Genomic DNA, 13,350 nt, shown 5'->3' on the forward strand with positions numbered 1-13,350 from the left:
CAAACATTATATATTTTTTTATCAGACACCCTAGGGAATAAAATAGCGGTCATTGCAATTTTTTTTCTCGCATCGGTATTTGCGCAATCATTTTTCAAACGCCTTTTTTTGGGGAAAAAAAAACGGTTTCATGAATTAAAAAATAACAAAACAGTAAAGTTAGCCCAAAATCAGTGAAAAAACATTCACCGATCTCAAGCCGACAGCCGCGATTGCAGCTTTGTTTACTTATGGGTACCGGGCGTGACGTCATAACGTCGCGCCCGGGCCTCCGACGGTCATAGAGATGACTGGTGACCATCTGGTCACCAGTCATCTCTATGCTTCCCCAGCCAGCGCCGGCGGGAGGGGGGTGTCCCCTCCCGCTGCCTATTCCAACGACCAAGCAGCGGGACTGCCGCTTTGATCATTCTTATTGTGCACAGAATCATTCAGATATCACCGCACAAAGTCGAGGACGTCTTTTGACGTTCAGCGGTTGTTAAGTGGTTAAATAACAAACATGTTATACTTACTTCCATTGTGCAGCTTGTTTTGCACAGAGTGGCCCTGAACCTGGTCTTCTGGGGTCCCTCGGCGGCTGTCTCAGCTCCCCCCGCAAGGACTTAACACCTTCATGCGAGTTTGCATGGTGTTGAGTTTTTGCGGGCACGCTCCCGTGATACAGTCGGCGGGCATAGCTGCCGACTGTATCACTTGGCCCACCCCCCCGCATCATTGGATGTGATTGATGGCAGCGCAAGCCATTGGCTGCGCTGCTTTCAATCAACCAATGAATGTGCCGGGAAGATGGCCGAGAAGCCTGCGCATTCACGGCACTGGACTTTCGAGGGGTCAGGTAAGTAAAGGGGGGGTTCGGGGGGCCTCTAATCTGCAGATGTTTTTTCACCAGAATGCATTAAGGTGAAAAAACGTTTACCTTTACAACCCCTTTAAATGAACATAGATAAACATAGTGGTGTGTTATCCCTCTCCTGGTGACACCTCTGTGCCCCCCCCCCCCCCGAGTCAATACTTTGTAGAACCGCCTTTCACTGCAATTACAGCTTCAAGTCTTTTTGGGGATCTCTCTACCAGCTTTACACATCTAGAGGGTGACATTTTTGACCATTCTTCTTTGCAAAATAGCTCAAGCTCTGTCAGATTGGATGGTGAGCATCTGTGAACAGCAACTTTAAAGTCTTGCCACAGATTCTCAATTAAATTTAGGTCTGGGCTTTGGCTGGGCCGTTCTAACACATGAATATGCTTTGATCTAAACCATTCCATTGTAGCTCTGGCTGTATGTTTAGGGTCGCTGTCCCACTGGAAGGTGAACTTCCACCCCAGTCTAAAGCCCTTTGCAGACTCTAACAGGTTTTCTTCTAAGATTGTCCTGTATTTGGCTCTTTCCATCTTCCCATCAACTCTGACCAGCTTCCCTGTCCCTGCTGAAGAAAATCATCCCAACAACATGATGCTGCCACCACCATGTTTCACGGTGGGGATGGTGTGTTCAGGGTGTTGTGCAGTGTTAGTTTTCCGCCACACATAGCGTTTTGTTTTTAGGCCAAAAGGCTAAATTTTGGTCTCATCCGACCAGAGCACCTTCTTCCACATGATTGCTGTGTGCCCCACGTGGCTTCTCGCAAACTACAAACGGGGATTCTTATGGCTTTCTTTTTGCCACTCTTCCATAAAGACCAGATTTGTAGAGTGTATGACTAATAGTTGTCCTGTGGACCGATTCTCCCACCTGAGCTGTGGATCTCTGCAGCTTCTCCAGAGTTACAATGGGCCTCTTGGCTGCTTCTCTGATTAATGCTCTCATTGCCCAGCCTGTCAGTTTAGGTGGACGGTCATGTCTTGGTAGGTTTTCAGCTGTGCCATGGTCTATCCATTTTTAAATGATGGATTGAACAGTGCTCCATGGTATTTTTTTATAACCTAACCCTGCTTTAAACTTCTCCACAACTTTATCCCTGACCTGTCTGGTGTGTTCCGTGGCCTTCATGGTGCTGTTTGTTCACTAAGGTTCTCTAATAAACCTCTGAGGGCTTCACATAACAGCTGTATTTATACTGAGATTAAATTACACACAGGTGAACTCTATTTACTAATTAGGTGACTTCTGAAGGAAATTGATTCCACTAGATTTTAGTTAGGGGTATTAGAGTAAAGGGGGCTGAATACAAATGCACACCACACTTTTCCAATATTAATTTGTAAAAAAAGTTTGAAAACCATTTATCATTTTCCTTCCACTTCACAATTATGTGCCACTTTGTGTTGGTCTATCACATAAAATCCCAATAAAATACATTTGCGTTTTTGGTTGTAACATGACAAAATGTGGAAAATGTCAAAGGGTATGAATAATTTTTCAAGGCACTGTATGTTCACTTAACAAGCACTATATTTAGGAATAAGTGATTACTTCGACACATCGCCGCTGGATTATAAACTGTCACATATTTTGGAAGCTATTCATTTGCACCTTTTAGATGGACTGCACTATATGCACTTATATGTTTACAGCACAGTGTATGAATTGTATATGATTTTATGATACACATAATACGGAGTTTGCACAACTACATTCTTTACTACAGGGGTGCCCAACCTTTTGAAGAGCGAGGGCCACTCAAGCGACTTGGTAACCGGTCGCGGGCCACATAAACGGAGCTACCGGATTGGCAAGTCCATGTCTACTTTTTTTAGAAGATCAGATTGGAGGTAGTAGGACACAAGTCGGTTTACATCTGCCACTCCTTTGAGGTGAATGGAGGGTCCAATTGGGTCAGACTGATCCAATGAATGGGGCCCAAGGCTGCTTTCACACTGATGCGCTGTGATTTACCAACACAGAGTACCTTTGGCTTTCCTGAACTTTGCAATAGACTTCTATTGTATTCTGCATGTTTGGTGCATTTTTCAGAATGTGTATGGCTCAGTGCAGGTAACCCGCAGGTGCACTGCTCTGCATCTTCGGTTCAGTTTGAAAGTAGACCAGTAACCACTGCAGAACAGATTCGCCCATATATACACTGTGATTTTAGTAATAAACTGACCTTCAATAACAGTATTCTATTCTAAAATGGGGGGGTGTAGTGGCGCTTGCAAGCAATGAAGAATAAGCTGATAACAAATTAAAACCAATAACGACTAAAATAACATAAGAGTGCGTCCATCCCCTGCTGAGGTAAAATAGTGTTCCACTCTAGGTCTTAACCAAAGTTACCACCCAGCATCAATGGCTAGATGTGGAAGGTAATGCGAGTGAATAAATACTGAAATCAAATGGACAGATGTGCCTAATGACAGCACAATATAGATGGGATGCTGGCAATCATCATCAATGAGTAACATATAGTGATTAGAACAATAAGATATACTGTGCAATCAATTCCTTAAAGTGCTTCATCCAAAGAACGTGCAATGTGCAAATAATCAACAAATGATAATAAATAAGTGAAAAATTGAAGTCCAAATTCCTGAAAAAATGCTCAATAAAAAACATGCAGGAGAGATCAAACAAAACCAAATAAATAGTCCTGCAGTGCAAGTGTCCGTATGAACCAAACCCAAGGGTTAAACGTATTGCGTGTCAAAATAAAAAATAGGATCTAAAGAAAAATATAATTATCCAATATATAGAAGAATAAAGACAAAATGTGAAATGGGAATAAAAATAAATAAATAGCTGTGTCCAGTGCACAATCGTACAGTAATAAAAAATGAAATATTAAATATAAGTCCAGAGTAAATTCAATCATATAAGTGCAGGGTGCATCTGTGCTCCATTCATAAATAATAAAGTCCACAAGTGGTTAATTCAGTGTAAACTGCTGAGATGTGCCCATGCTTGTACATACAAAAGGCAGGCTTTCCTCGGTGTAAAGATGTTTGTACCAGCCTCTTACCTTGATGAGGCTTTTACCAAGCCTGTAACAGCAGCTGCTTAGTGACCGATATAATCCACTCCAGAACGGCTCACAATCTCTCAGCGCTGGCTCTCAAAATGAAACAAGTATTCTATTCTATTCCATGCCAGAGCAGGAGGTTGCGGGCCACATCGGAGGGCTGCGCGGGCCACATTGGAGGGCTGCGCGGGCCACATCGGAGGGCTGCGCGGGCCACATTGGATGGCTGCGCGGGCCACATGTGGTCCCCGGGCTACTGGTTGGGCACCCCCGCTTTACTACAACATTGTCTATACTGGTGGAAACACAGTAAGGCCGCGTACACACGATCGGTTAAACCGATGAGAACGGTCTGATGGACCGTTTTCATCGGTCCAAACCAATCGTGTGTGGGCGCCATTGGTTATTTATCCATCGGTTAAAAAAAAGACAACTTGTTTAATTTAACCGATGGATTCCTAACCGATAGAAAAAAACGATCGTCAGTAGGCACGTCCATCGGTTAAAAAAAAACGCATGCTCAGAACCAAGTCGACGCATGCTTGGAAGCATTGAACTTAGTTTTTTTCAGCACGTCGTTGTGTTTTACGTCACCGCGTTCTGACACGATCGTTTTTTTAACGGATGGTGTGTAGGCACGACTGACCATCAGTCAGCTTCATCGGTTAACCGATGAAAACGGTCCATCAGATCATTTTCATCGGATGGACCGATCGTGTGTAAAGGGCATAAGGCTTTATGTACACGGGACGTTTAACCTCTCCTGAACGATTTAACATGACAGTTAGAAACCGGCGTCTAAAAACATCCGTTTAGCCGCGTTTACGGCTTTTGTTAAAATGAAAAACGTCTGTAAACGAAACGCTGCTAAGCGCAAGTTACCGCGTTTACAGGCATTTGGCTTTTTTAAATGCCTCTGAACATCTGTTCTGAACCCATTGTTTTGCGTTCCAAAAAATGCTTCTAAACTCAACTGCCTAGAAATGACTATAAACGACCCTGTGTACATGGACTGATAAGATAACAGAGGAGAGTTCAAGTGGTTTTATTTGATACCTATTTTTTATTTTCATGAGGTTTCATTTATTTGGAGCATTATATTATCACAGCGCAGAGGTACACACTTACCTTTTATCTTTCAGAATTAACTTCTGAGTTCAAAGAGAATGGTGAAATCACAGTCTCCTGCTCAATGTCTGCCTTAAAATTCACTACACAAGCAGAAGGTGAGATTCCATGTATTTGTATTTTATCTTATTGTAGTCCATATTTTATTTAACAGTATGGTGGATGCAGCTTAACCCCTTAAAGACCAGGCCCTCTTTTGACATTTGTTGCTTACAAGATAAAAATCCGTATTTTTTTGCTAGAAAATTACTTGGAACCCCCAAACATATATATATATTTTTAGCAGAGAGCCTAGAATGAAATGGCGGCTGTTGCAATAGTTTATGTCACACTGTATTTTCACAGTGGCCTTTCAAACGAAGAAATACACTTTAATGAATTAAGAAAAGAAAAAAAGCAAAACCGCAACGTTAGCCCAAATCTTTTGTACAATGTTAAAGATGATGTTACACCGAATAAATAGATACATAACATGTCATGCTTTAAAACTGCACTCACTCATGGAATGATGACAAACTACGGTACTTAAAAATCTATTTTTTTTGTTTATTTTCTTTTACACTGTATTTATTTTTGATCACTTTTATTGCTATCACAAGGAATATAAACATCCCTTGTGATAGTAATAGGCAGTGCCAGGTACTCTTTATGGAGGGATCTGGGGTCTATAGGACCCCAAACCCCTCCTCTGCACTTGAAAGTATTCAAAAAGCCAAGATCATCGTATTTTAATACTTTTTGATTTTTGAAAATTGGTGCAGTCGGCTCTCGAGTAAACCGAAAGCAACGTTGTGACATCCGAGACCCGATCAACGCTAATTTCGGCTTTGTAACGGTCTCCGGGCCAGCCGGCGGATGTGGCGGTTGGTAGCTCGGGCCTCCCAGTTTGGGGTTAAGGCCAAATAATTCAATTTTAGTCTCATCTGACCAGAACACCTTTTTCAATGTGACCTCAGAATCTTCAAGGCACGTTTTGGCAAAGTTCACTCATGACTGCATGTGGCCTTTCTTGAGGAGTGACTTGTTTCTTACAACCCCCCCCCCCCCCCCCCAGCCACATTTCTCCTGATCCATGGAGGGTCTGTGTTGTACCAAATACCTTACACTTCTTAATAATGGACTTCACTGTGCTTCTAGGCATTGATAAAGCCTTTAAAAAATGTTTGTATCCATCTCCCGACTTGTGCCTGTCCACAACTACATCCCAGAGATCTTTTGACAGTGCCTTACCGCCCATAGTTGATTGTTTGCTTCGGTTGCTCTACCAGGGACTAAAATGCTCCAGGAAAGCTATTTTCATGCTGAGCTAATAAAAATGACCACAGTTGAAAGTCAAATTGCTTTGTGCGCCATTTTGAATGTGATTAGCTATACCTGATTGAGTTTATAAGTAATTTTTAGGAAGGGGGTGATCCTTTTTCCAACTCTGTGATTCTGTTTTTGATTAAAAAAAAATGTCTATGTTGGTGTTATATCTTTCACTTGGATGTTAGAATTTGCTAAATACAGCTGGATAAAAAAAACTAAAACTGTGTCTGTCTTCATTTCAGGCCGTAAAGCAACAAAATGTAATTATTTTAAAGGGAGTCAGGCCCCATACACACGATAGAATCCATCCGCAGATAAATCCCAGCAAATGGGTTTCTGCGGATAGATCCTATGGTGTGTACACGCCAGCGGATCTGTTTCCGCGGAGAAATCTCCTCTGGGATGGATTCCAGCAGATCGAATATTTGCTGACATGCACAACAAATCCATCTGCTGGAATCCATTCCAACGGATGGATCCGCTCGTCTGTACAGACTCACCGGATCCATCCGTCCAAAGGGATTCCCCGCACGCGTCGTAATGATTTGACGCATGCGTGGAATTCCTTATATGACAGCGTCGCGCCCGTCGCCGCGTCATAATCGCGGCGACGGCGCGACACGTCATCGCCAGAGGATTTCCACGCGGATTTCAATGCGATGGTGTGTACACTCCATCGCATAGAAATCTGCGGAAATCTTTGAGAGGATTTATCCGTGGAAACGGTCCGCTGGACCGTATCCGCGGATAAATTCTCTCGTGTGTATGGGGCCTTAAAGCGGGGGTTCACCCTAAAAAAAAAAAATGTTTTCTACCATGTCATCCAGCATACTAGCGCGAGTTACAGTATGCCTTTATTTTATTTTTTTGTGCCGTACTCACTGTTTAATCCCGTAGTTACGTTTCAGACTCCCCGCGAGGAGTAGGCGTTCCTATGCAGAGGGGAACATGATTGACGGCCGGCTATGGCGCGTCACGCTTCCCGAAAATAGCCAAAATAGGACTTGGCTCTTCACGGCGCCTGCGCAGTCAGCTCCTAGTCTGTGCGCAGGCGCCGTATAGCGCCGTGAAGAGCCGAGTCCTACTCCGGCTATTTTCGGGAAGCGTGACGCGCTATAGCCGGCCGTCAATCATGTTCCCCTCTGCATAGGAACGCCCATTCCCCGCGGGGAGTCTGAAACGTAACTAACGGATTAAACTGTGAGTACGGCGCAAAAAAATAAAGGCATACTGTAGCTCAAGCTAGTATGCTGGATTTTATGGTAGAAACTTGTTATTCAGGGTGAACCACCGCTTTAAAGGGAGTTATTGTTTTCTATACTCACTTTATCTGTCGTAAATGAGTAGGCACGTGATTGAATAGGAGCCCATCAATTGCTCTGGCACAGGACCCTACTGTACATTTTAGAGATTTTATGTTGATGAATTGAATTTTATATATGTTGTCTTTTACCTTTTATTGTCCTAGATATATCCGAGGAGCAGTGCCAGTGTAAGAATATACTGGAATTTCAAAACAATGCAAACGAAGAAATCAAGCGGCTAAGTCATCAATATATCCTTTCACAAAGGGCCCATTCGCATTTGTTTGTTCCTGTGTATTGTGTTAATACGCACTAATGTGCATTGCCTTCGAGCAGCCCATTCATTCCGTGCACAGGAGTGGATCACAAAACGTACACGTAGCTTTTCTTCTGGTACACTGCACCACAAAGCACAGGAGTGCACAAAAATGCATGCCTGTTGCAGCGCACGTTTGCTTAAAGTGATTGTAAAAAATCACCTTGTAAAACAAACTCATTCCGTTTAAAATAGAAAAAAAAAAAAAAAAAACTTTTTTGGACAGATACCTGTATAGAAAAACATTATAAATTTCCTTTTATTTTCTCACCCTTTTTTTTTTTATAAGTAATCACATTCTCTCTGTTCTCAGCTGCATAAGAGCTGAGGGACGAGAAGTAGCAGAACACTGATCTTCCCAGTGAATGGCTGTGCAGTGGGGGCATGTCAGGACAAGTCTGCTCATTGGAGAAGAGCAGGCTGAGTTCTCAGCATAGCTAGAGAACTGACCAGGTCGTCCTTTCCTGCTTAGTGTGGTCAATTTTTTGTAAAAAAAACAAAGGGGCTGACAGGAACACCAGGGATTTCCCATAAAGGAAGCAATACAAAGAGAACAGGATACTTTCTCATACAAGTACTTAGTACAGCAGGCACATATCAGGATCATAATGTGTTAGGGCAACAAACGCTTTAAGACTAAGGGCTACATTCAGGTAGGGGCGCGCATTGTTACGTCGGCGCAGCGTATCGTATTTACGCTACGCGGCCGTAAGTTAGAGAGGCAAGTGCTGTATTCACAAAGCACTTGCCTTCTAAGTTACGACGGCGTAGCGTAAATGGGGCCGGCGTAATTCAAATGAGGATGAGGGGGGCGTGTTTATGTTAATTCTTGGTGACCCGACGTGATTGACGTTTTTCCCGAATGGCGCATGCGCCGTCCGTGGAATTTCCCAGTGTACATTATTCCAAAGTACGCCGCAAGGACGTCATTGGTTTCGACGTGAACGTAAATTACGTCCAGCCCTATTCGCGAACGACTTACGCAAACGACGTAAAAAATTCTAAATTCGACGCGGCAACGACGTCCATACTTAACATTGCATACGCCTCATAATAGCAGGAGCAACCTTACGCCGAAAAAGCCTAACGTAAACGACGTAAAAAAATAGCGCCGGGCGTACTTAAATTTGTGAATCGGCGTATCTAGGTCATTTGCATATTCTACGCCGAAAACGACGAAAGCGCCACCTAGCGGCCAGTGTAAATATGCACCCTAAGATACGACGGTGTAAGAGACTTACGCCAGTCGCATCTTAGGCTAATGTCGGCGTATCTTGCTTTCTGAATACAGAAAGAAGATACGCCGGCACAGCTTTGAATTTACACGGCGTATCTATAGATACGCCGGCGTAAATCAATGCTGAATCTAGCCCAATGTTTACAGTTTAGGCAGACCTTGCCTTCAGAAGACCTGCAATGGTATTGCCTTCCCACCAACTGTTTTAACCCTGTAAAGCCAGCAACACCCCATCCACAACTGTGTGCTAGCCCCATTCATTTGACTAGGTCATGTTTAGCGGTGGTCCTGCCCGCTGAATGCAACAGGTGGTATAATTTTTGCCACGGCATGTGTACAACCTCATCTGGCTGTATGCAGCTTAAAGCGGTTGTAAACCCTTACAGACCACTTCATGCTACAGGTAAGCCTATAATAAGGCTTACCTGTAGCTACCCTGGATATCTCCTAAACCTGCATGGTTTAGGAGATATCCCCTGTCCCCTGCATATGCCAATGGGGGGGAAAATTAAGTTATGGTACCTATGCGCCGTTGCTTCAGTGAGTGTGCCTTTACCGGCAGCGACATCATCATGGCTCCGGCCACAGTGACATCTGGGAGAGATGTCCCCAGCCGGAGGGAGCTACAAGGGCCGCTGCGGGGCTTCGATGTAAGGTAAGCAATTCATAATGACCTAGTATGCTATGCATACTAGCTCATTATGCCTTTGTCTTGCAAGTTTTTTTTCCCCAAGGGTTTATAAGGCTTACCTGTAAGTAAAATTAATATCTCCTAAACCTACACAGTTTAGGAGATCTTCACCTTGCACGCAGCCTCTGATGTCGGTGGCGCATGCGCAGTGAACGTCAGGCGGATCGCGCCAGTGACATCATTGCGGCTCCGGTCACTCACAGCGCCGGAGCCACGAACCCGAAAGAAATGCAGAGGAGAAAATTTCCGCTCCCTCTGCGTTGACCGGGATGCGATGTAGGGACCTTGTCCTAAGGTAAGTATTTCATAATGGGCTATTATGCGGTGAATACTAGCTCATTATGCCTTTACAGGTTTTTTATTTTTTTGTTTGCAGGTATACAAACCCTCTTTAAGGAGATTTTCTGTTGAGTTTTCCATCCATACTATCATTCATTAGAAATGAAAAATGGAAGAGATCGCGCTAAAATGATTAAACAATGAATAATAAATAAGTGGAAAGTTCAAAATAAAAAATCAGTCCCGCCACACAGGCAAATTCATATGAACAATCTCCCAAGTGTAACACCAAATCCACATAAGAAGAGTGCTTGAAAGGAAAGATCCTCCACCAAGGTTATAAAAGCCTCTTACCGGATGGAAATGATCTCCAAATTATAAGAGATCAAATAAAGCGTGATAAGAGACAAGGATGGATGATATCCCATAGGAAGCCACAGCGCTGAAATCCTGATAGACTGTATCCTTATGTTAGATAGGTACTCCCGATAAACCATCCAGGGGTATGCAAAAACAGAAGGGGCTCACATAGTGTAAAACCTTCTTTAATTAATAAAATAAGTGGAAATACACTTACATAGTATCAGCAAACATGGAGCATAAAATCAAGCCGGCCAGCTTAACAAACAGCCCGTATCCGTAGAAGATGCGCGGTGACGTCAGAACGCCACCATCATTAATTAGAGTGGGAACCTCTCATAATGGCACAGCAGGTGCACAAACCCATGAACTAAGGCCCAGATTCTCGTAGGAGATAGGACGGCGTATCTCCAGATATGCCGTCGTATCTCTGAGTCTGAGCCGTCGTATCTCGGCGCCTGATTTAAAGAATAAGATACGACCAGCGTAAGTCTCCTACGCCGTCGTATCTTAACTGCATATTTACGCTGGCCGCTAGGGGCGTGTACGCTGATTTACGCCTAGAAATATGTAAATCAGCTAGATACGTCAATTCACGAACATATGCCCGGCCGGCGCATTACAGATACGCCGTTTACGTTAGGCTTTTCCTGGCGTAAAGTTACCCCTGCTATATGAGGCGTACCAATGTTAAGTATGGACGTCGGAACAGCATCGAATTTTTCTCGTTTTAGGTCGTTTGCGTAAGTCGTTCGCGAATAGGGCTGGGCGTCATTTACGTTCACGTCGATAGCATTGGCTTCTTGCGGGTTAATTTGGAGCATGCGCACTGGGATACTTTCACGGACGGCGCATGCGCCGTTCGTAAAAAGCGCCATTTACGTGGGGTCACATTAAATTAACATAACACACGCCCATATCTTCCACATTTGAATAAGGTGGACTTACGCCGGCCTATTTCCGCTACGCCGCCGCAACTTTGGTTTGAGAATACTGCACTTGCCTGTCAAAGTTGCGGAGGCGTAACGTTAATAGGATACGTTACGCCCGCACAAAGATGCGCGCTTCTACGTGAATCCGGGCCTAAAGGTGCAGAGATCTCACCAGTAGAGTCCACATGAGAAAGAAATTGTGAGTTGGTGCAATTCTACAGCATCCACCAAAAAGTTAATTGTCAATTTTAGGTGGACTGGCCCTTTAACCCACACAAATGTAGATTCATCCCTGTATGTATTATTTGCTCCCTTGACATAAACTTACTAGAGCAGATGACAAGGCGAATGGAGATTTTGGAGAACCGCCTGGGGGAAAGATAACAGACTTGGATTTGCCCTGAGCTCATTGAAAACATAGCACAAGGAATCTTCATAAAGAAGAAACGCCACGCTCTGAGCGTTCAAAAATGTATTTTATTTATAATTTTTTTTTCTATTTCAGTCCACAAAGAATATACAGAAAAAGCATTTTGTGCCAATTGTATAAATGAGAATTTTATATGTGAATTTCTATGGGACACAAGAGGAACACAAAACATTTTTATGGACCAAGTCTAGTTTTGTCATTTTGAATTTTCAAGCTTGTCACCTCCTTTTATAAAATATAAATATTAAATTGTGTAATGTTTGTTAAACTGTGTCTGTGTATAAATCATTTAACTATGCTTGTTGTAAGCCGAGATATTAAAACCCAAAACTTTTTTGCTAGTGGCTAAAGGGTCACATTTATTGTTACTGCCTGTATCCAGATTGGGGAGATTTCCTCTTACAACCCCAATTCTAAAGCAGTTGGAAAAAATACATAAAAACACAATGCAATGATTTGAAAATCTCATAAACCCACATTTTATTCACAACAGAAAAAAAAAATCAAATGTTTAAATTGAGAAAAAGTAACATTTTGACCATTTTAAGACCGCACATATACTGCGGCAGGGCGGTTCTATTGTGCGAAGCAACGTACCTGTAAATCGTTTCATGCAATAGATACTGTGGGCACGCACGAGGGACCAGCAGACTCGATGTCCACCGGCCCCCCGCAAGCGGTCCACAGAGAGGCAGAATGGGGATCTGCCTGCGTAAACAAGGCGGATCCCCATTCTGACAGGGGAAAAAATAGATGATCAAGAACAGTGATATCTGTGTTGTCCAGATGTGGATTGTCACTTGCCACATTGCCTACCACCAGATGCGAATTATCACCTGCCAGCAGCTGCAGATTGTCACTGCAGTGGCGGCAACACATGCACGCATTAGTTCAGTGGCAGACCTGGAGTGGTGGGTTGCAAGTGAGGGAGAACAGCGGTGATGGGGTTGGCAGTGAGAGATGATCTTATCTCTCTGCTCCCCTGCCTCACCTCCAGCAGTGTAGTGGCCCCGCTGTGTGGGCAGAAGAGTGGCGATGGGGCAGGTGGTGAGAGATGATCCCTCTGCTCACCCGCCTCACCTCCAGCAGTATAGCAGCCCCGCTGTGAGGGCAGGCGGGGAGATATAATGTCATCTCTGCTTACCCGCTGCCGCACGCCAGACAGTGCAGCCTTCTTGGCCCGGGGGTTGGGGGTCCCCTGATCTACAGTACATATCTTCAAAATAATTTTATGTGTGCAAGGGACAAGGCCAAAATGCAATATATGATGCCCATGATCTTTGGGACCTCAGGTGGCACTGTATTAAAAACAGGCATGATTTTATGATGAACATCACTGGATGGGCCCAGGAATACTTCCAAAAAACAATGTCTGTGAACAGTTCACCATGCCATCCAAGAATACAACGTAAGGCTCTATTATTATGCAAAGAAGCCAGATCCAGAAACATCGCCATCTTCTC

General features: G+C 43.8%; 1 protein-coding gene across 4 annotated transcripts in view; it reads left to right on the forward strand.

The window, feature by feature from the left end:
* MATN2 (matrilin 2) overlaps positions 1-12,155 on the forward strand; it is a 162,250-nt gene extending 150,095 nt beyond the window's left edge. For all 4 annotated transcript variants that reach the window (XM_040354754.1, XM_040354757.1, XM_040354756.1 and 1 more), the window contains 3 exons: positions 5,045-5,128; positions 7,807-7,893; positions 11,786-12,155. In XM_040354754.1, coding sequence (XP_040210688.1) covers positions 5,045-5,128; positions 7,807-7,893; positions 11,786-11,841 — 227 coding nt within the window. In that variant the 3' untranslated portion in view covers positions 11,842-12,155. The remainder of the gene's footprint in view (positions 1-5,044; positions 5,129-7,806; positions 7,894-11,785) is intronic.
* The last annotated feature ends 1,195 nt before the right edge of the window (positions 12,156-13,350 follow it).

The sequence above is a fragment of the Rana temporaria genome, chromosome 5, assembly GCF_905171775.1.
Source record: "Rana temporaria chromosome 5, aRanTem1.1, whole genome shotgun sequence".
Taxonomy (NCBI): domain Eukaryota; kingdom Metazoa; phylum Chordata; class Amphibia; order Anura; family Ranidae; genus Rana; species Rana temporaria.